Source organism: Salvelinus alpinus, chromosome 6, assembly GCF_045679555.1.
Source record: "Salvelinus alpinus chromosome 6, SLU_Salpinus.1, whole genome shotgun sequence".
Taxonomy (NCBI): Eukaryota; Metazoa; Chordata; class Actinopteri; order Salmoniformes; family Salmonidae; genus Salvelinus; species Salvelinus alpinus.
In genome coordinates this window covers 20299820-20306376 of record NC_092091.1, presented here as the reverse complement: position 1 = coordinate 20306376, position 6557 = coordinate 20299820, and the positions used below count along the sequence as shown (strand labels likewise).

The 6557-nt window shown below is 46.7% G+C and overlaps 1 protein-coding gene across 1 annotated transcript in view; it reads right to left on the bottom strand.

Moving 5' to 3' along the window:
* Nucleotides 1-249: 249 nt before the first annotated feature.
* LOC139579664 (protein unc-13 homolog A-like) overlaps nucleotides 250-6557 on the bottom strand; it is a 97308-nt gene continuing 91000 nt past the window's right edge. Inside the window, exons 37-39 of the mRNA XM_071408519.1 lie at nucleotides 3835-3927; nucleotides 3495-3654; nucleotides 250-3293 (exon numbers count right to left, since the gene is read on the bottom strand). Of these exons, the coding sequence (XP_071264620.1) occupies nucleotides 3005-3293; nucleotides 3495-3654; nucleotides 3835-3927 (542 nt within the window). The 3' untranslated portion in view covers nucleotides 250-3004. The remainder of the gene's footprint in view (nucleotides 3294-3494; nucleotides 3655-3834; nucleotides 3928-6557) is intronic.

The window sequence follows — 6557 nt, the reverse complement described above, 5'->3', positions numbered from 1 at the left end:
AAGGGAGGCAGTACAGTGGGCTATAGAGGGAAGGGAGGCAGTACAGTGGGCTGTAGAGGGAAGGGAGGCAGTACAGTGGGCTATAGAGGGAAGGGAGGCAGTACAGTGGGATGTAGAGGGAAGGGGGACAGTACAGTGGGCTATAGAGGAAAGGGAGGCAGTACAGTGGGTTATAGAGGGAAGGGAGGCAGTACAGTGGGCTATAGAGGGAAGGGAGGCAGTACAGTGGGCTATAGAGGGGAGGCAGTACAGTGGGCTATAGAAGGAAGGGAGGCAGTACAGTGGGCTTTAGAGGGGAGGCAGTACAGTGGGCTATAGAGGGAAGGGAGGCAGTACAGTGGGCTGTAGAGGGAAGGGGGGCAGTACAGTGGGCTATAGAGGGAAGGGAGGCAGTACAGTGGGCTATAGAGGGAAGGGAGGCAGTACAGTGGGCTATAGAGGGAAGGGAGGCAGTACAGTGGGCTATAGAGGGGAGGCAGTACAGTGGGCTATAGAGGGAAGGGAGGCAGTACAGTGGGCTGTAGAGGGAGGGGGGGCAGTACAGTGGGCTATAGAGGGAAGGGAGGCAGTACAGTGGGCTATAGAGGGAAGGGAGGCAGTACAGTGGGCTATAGAGGGGAGGCAGTACAGTGGGCTATAGAGGGAAGGGAGGCAGTGCAGTGGGCTGTAGAGGGAAGAGGAGATCAGAGAGACCTGTCATTACAATCACAGTCATAATATAAGCCAATCATGACATCACAGGAATACATACATTCCTCTTCTGCAGCCTCAACCTCCTCCAGGCAGTTTAATCAATAATAAAGGATTCAGGTGGAGGTCCTAGAATGGCACTAGATACAGCATGGTCACAATATGAGCTACTACACCTCCAATGGTTCCCTGTGCTGAATAGCCTTCCATGCTTTCCATGTGCTGCTTCTAAATGTGAGCGCCATGAACAAGACGGCAAGTGTTCACATACGCAGCCCTAGACACTGGTCCTGTTCCCACAAAGCTATCTCAGTCACCATCTATGGCAAGTCTCACTGGAGTGGGCAGGACTGGTACTATAGCCCTTGTGACCAGACCCCGTGTGCACAAAACCAGGACCAGACAGCCTGGTAAGAGGCCATTTTAGGTAAATGTGGTCATGTCTAGGTTATGTGTGCCTGCCCCAGCAGAGGGGAAGAAAGAGACCGTGGGGGTCACGTGTGGCCTGACATCATCATTTGACAAGAGGTTGCTATAGCAACGCAAGCGGTAAGAAACATCTCTGTCTTTTGTCTCTAAATGCTCTCCTCCACACTGACACATATCGATCAGAGAGGTTGAAGGAGAGAGAGGAGGTGGCTGTTTTCCAAGGCAAACGAATGGAGCTCTGTTCACACACGTAATGTTTTCCCATCAAACGAGCAATAAACCTTCCCAAAAATGTTTTACTTTCATTCCCCGAAGTCAAAGACACTTAGGAAATTCTCAAAGAAACATAATATACTATAGAATACGCATTCTTCTACTGTATTGTGTTCTCTCCTCTCAATGGCTTTCTGTGATTAACACATTTACACAAGCAGGGAACACTGGTGTCTACATTATGTCACTGGTGTAATATTATGACACACATAAACAGTATATACACACACTCACTCATTTCTTTCTCTCAAACACACACACACTGATGAATCACAGTGCTCCGAGGCTTGTCTTCATCAGGTTGCTCTCACTTTGTACTGAAGACAGACAACAGGTTTGACAGGACAAGGCATTTGAAGGTTTCAGGCAGTGCGCTCTGTAACAGGGTAGACAAACAGACTTATAAACACCGACACAGACAGGGACACGCTTTCAAGTTCAAAGTCTTCATATAGTCTTTAAATATATCATAAATTGACCGATAATATCTCTCTATATAATATATATAAACATTTCAATCTATATTTAGTCCAGCCTGCTCTCCTATAGAAAACTCCACAGGGGAATTAAAAAAGGTTCAAAACTCATAGAAACACTATCATAAACCAGTCTGTGTAAACCTTACTCTTTGGAATGGATGAGGCCTAAAAGCCTGATGGTCTGCTGTACACAGTTGGTCCTGTTAAATTGTGCTCGGGGCTTGACTTGACATAACGTTATTGATTGATCCATTGGCACTAGTCTAGTCTAGATAAAGGAAGTGAAAGACTTTCAAGATCTTTATAAGATCTTGATCTCCAGGACCATTTAGATACCTATGCATGGAACTGGTCAAGATTGGCAGATTCTAGTTCAAATGTGTGATTGGAAGAGCACAAATAGACATGGCCCATGCTATGAGAAATGGAGAGAGGGACAGATAAAGAAGACAATATACTCTATGACTTAAAGGGATAGTTCAGGATTTTGGCAATGCAGCCCTTTATCTACTTCGTAAGAGTCAGATGAACTAGCGGACACCATTATGTCTCTGCGTCCCGTATGAAGGAAGTTAGAGGTAATTTCGTAAGCCACTTCTAACTAGTGTTAGTGCTAGGTTAGCACAAAGACCTGAACTCTTCGCGCTGTCTCCTCGACTAGTTCCACCCGAGGAATTCAAGTCTTTTTGCTAAGCTATTTAGCATTGGCTCGCAAAACTACCTCTAGTTGCCTTCATACTGGACACAGAGACATACAAATGGTATCCACGAGTTCATCTGACTATGGGGAAGTAGATCAAATCCCGAACTATCCCTTTAAACTCTCTTTGTGTGAATGTGTTGTAGTAAGTTGGTCTGTTTTGTGAGTTTGTTGTGTTTATGAATATATGTATGCAAAATTAGACGATTCATTATATTCATAATAAAGATATCGGTGCTTTCAAGACAACCAGGGCAATGCCTGTAGATGGTATCACAAGTCCTCTTCAATAAGATGTATGAACAGTACTATAGTAAAGAACTGTTTCTCTGCGCTTCACCAACACTTGAAAATCAGGGCAGTGGTTTGGCTTGCAGTCAGTCCGCATAAAGACTTCCTAGCCTGTAGATGGCGCTGAGCGAATAAAGACTTCTCATCCTCGGCCCTCCTCGGGAGAGCGCTGATCTGACTTGAGCTTGACGAACTCCTTTGCCACGTCGTCGTTGTTGCGCTGGGACAGGATGCGGAGGACGGTGAGGCCCGTCTCGTCCATGTGGACCCTCTTTCCCAGGGGGAGCCAGCACGCTACGCTGCCCCTAGAGGACATGTCCTTCAACTGCATTACGGCTATGCCCACGGTACGGTCCTCCCGGGCGAAGCAGTAGTCCTTCACACACACCTGCAGCTCGTAACACTCTGTGCCCACCTCGTTACTGAGGGCGCTGCAAGGAGAGAAGACAGAGACACACAGCTTAGAGTCAATGACACTGATTCCACCACTTTGGAATGTAGAAGTGTGATCAGGTAAATAGATGAAAAACTGACAGGATTCCCTCTTCCATATTCAACATGGTCACTTCCAATATGATGCCACCAAAATCGGCAGACGCTTTGTACCACTGAGGCCAGACTGTAGTACTCACTATGTGAACGTTTCGTTGTATTTGGGGGCGTAGCTGTTGTTCTTGGACTTGGTGGCGTACTTCCTCTTCTTGTCAGCTAGATGAGGACCAATGATGTAGATCTCCACGAAGGGACGGAACACCCCCGTGGTCTGCCACCTCAGGTCATTGGCTGCTACCACTGAGACAGAGAGGGAGAGGACAAAATAAATAGATACGGGAGGTAATTTATCAACAAGGTTTTAACACACCCCGTCCAACAAAGCCAAACAGACATTTTCTGTGGTATGAGTAACCTTCTGACAACAATTTTTAAGACATGGTAAAATGAAATATCTGACCGAATTGACTGGACACTGACCTTTGACGGTGACCTTGTGCTCTCCAGTGTTGGGGTGGGTGAAGATCTCCACGTGGATAGACACCTCTCCCACGGCGTCGTCCACACCAGAGCCTGACAGGGACAGGGGCACAAGTCACTCCTTTGTGGCCCAGAGTGGGGCCTCTTTCACTGCTGCAGGCAGGGCAACACTATAGCCAGAATATCTTCCCTTCAGCCCATACTCCCTCTGTACAATACAGTCATGATAGGCTGTATGCTTAAGTCTGGCAGATGTAACTGTGTCTGAGGGTGGGGGAAAAAACATATTTCATTGGGCTTGAGAGAAGTAGGCTTGTATGAGGGGACAATCAGAGAATGCAGCTATAAGTGGTTTGGGGTTGTAAAGAACTTTTCAGTTAACAGTTCCAGGCAAACTAAATATGAGAAGCATATGATGTTATTAAAGTTCTTCGGATAATTTCATGAAACCACTCATAGCTGCCCTGTGACTGCCTGCCCAGCCCCAGGGGGTAGGAGCCTTTCAGTTAGGATGCAGCGGTGATGGCAGTGGGAGACAGGTCAGAGGAGACTGGTAGTGAGAGAGGAGAGGGTTATCACAGTCCTCCTCTACTGCTGCTGGGCAGAGCAGAGTAGGCAAGTAACATGCTGAGATGGATCCAGTCAGATGGACAAACCCATTCCTTGCTGAACCCTTTACACAGAGCAAGCATGGCAACTAGAGGGACCTTGCTGTGGGAGCAGCCCAGCAGCCCAGTCACATTTATACTGAGGCAGTGTGCATACATGTCTACTCTGGACGGGTTCTGACTTAGAATATGTGGACAACTACAAATACCTAGGTGTCTGGTTAGACTGTAAACTCTCCTTCCAGACTCACATTAAGCATCTCCAATCCAAAATTACATCTAGAATCGGCTTCCTATTTCGCAACAAAGCCTCCTTCACTTATGCTGCCAAACATACCCTCGTAAAACTGACTATCCTACCGATCCTTGACTTCGGCAATGTCATTTACAAAATCGCCTCCAACACTCTACTCCGCAAATTGGAAGTAGTCTATCACAGTGCCATCCGTTTTGTTACTAAAACCCCATATACTATCCACCACTGCGACCTGTACGCTCTCGTTGGCTGGCCCTCACTACATATTCGTCGCCAAACCCACTGGCTCCAGGTCATCTATAAGTCTATGCTAGGTAATGCCCCGCCTTATCTCAGCTCACTGGTCACCATAGCAACACCCGCATAGCACGCGCATCAGCAGGTATATTTCACTGGTCACCCCCAAAGCCAACACTTACTTTGGCCGCCTTTCCTTCCAGCTCTCTGCTGCCAATGACTGGAACAAATTGCAAAAATCACTGAAGCTGGAGTCTTATATCTCCCTCTCTAACTTTAAGCATCAGCTGTCAGAGCAGCTTACCGATCACTGTACCTGTACACAGCCAATCTGTAAATAGCACACCCAACTACCTCACCCCCATATTATTACTTACCCTCTTGCTCTTTTGCACTACAGTATCTCTACTTGCACATCATCATCTGCACATCCATCACTCCAGTGTTAATGCTAAATTGTCATTATTTCGCCTCTATGGCCTATTTATTGGCTTATCTCCCTACTCTTCTACATTTGCACACACTGTGCATACAGTGAGGGAAAAAAGTATTTGATCCCCTGCTGATTTTGTACGTTTGCCCACTGACAAAGAAATTATCAGTCTATAATTTTAATGGTAGGTTTATTTGAACAGTGAGAGACAGAATAACAACAAAAATATCCAGAAAAACGCATGTCAAAAATGTTATAAATTGATTTGCATTTTAATGAGGGAAATAAGTATTTGACCCCCTCTCAATCAGAAAGATTTCTGGCACCCAGGTGTCTTTCATACAGGTAACGAGCTGAGATTAGGAGCACACTCTTAAAGGGAGTGCTCCTAATCTCAGTTTTCTACCTGTATAAAAGACACCTGTCCACAGAAGCAATCAATCAATCAGATTCCAAACTCTCCACCATGGCCAAGACCAAAGGGCTCTCCAAGGATGTCAGGGACAAGATTGTAGATCTACACAAGGCTGGAATGGGCTACAAGACCATTGCCAAGCAGCTTGGTGAGAAGGTGACAACAGTTGGTGCGATTATTCGCAAATGGAAGAAACACAAAAGAACTGTCAAACTCCCTCGGCCTGGGACTCCATGCAAGATCGCACCTCGTGGAGTTGCAATGATCATGAGAACGGTGAGGAATCAGCCCAGAACTACACAGGAGGATCTTGTCAATGATCTCAAGGCAGCTGGGACCATAGTCACCAAGAAAACAATTGGTAACACACTACGCCGTGAAGGACTGAAATCCTGCAGCGTCCGCAAGGTCCCCCTGCTCAAGAAAGCACATATACATGCCCGTCTGAAGTTTGCCAATGAACATCTGAATGATTCAGAGGACAACTGGGTGAACGTGTTGTGGTCAGATGAGACCAAAATGGAGTTATTTGGCATCAACTCAACTTGCCGTGTTTAGAGGAGGAGGAATGCTGCCTATGACCCCAAGAAACCATCCCCACCGTCAAACATGGAGGTGGAAACATTATGCTTTGGGGGTGTTTTTCTGCTAAGGGGACAGGACAACTTCACCGCATCAAAGGGACGATGGACGGGGCCATGTACCGTCAAATCTTGGGTGAAAACCTCCTTCCCTCAGCCAGGGTATTGAAAATGGGTCGTGGATGGGTATTCC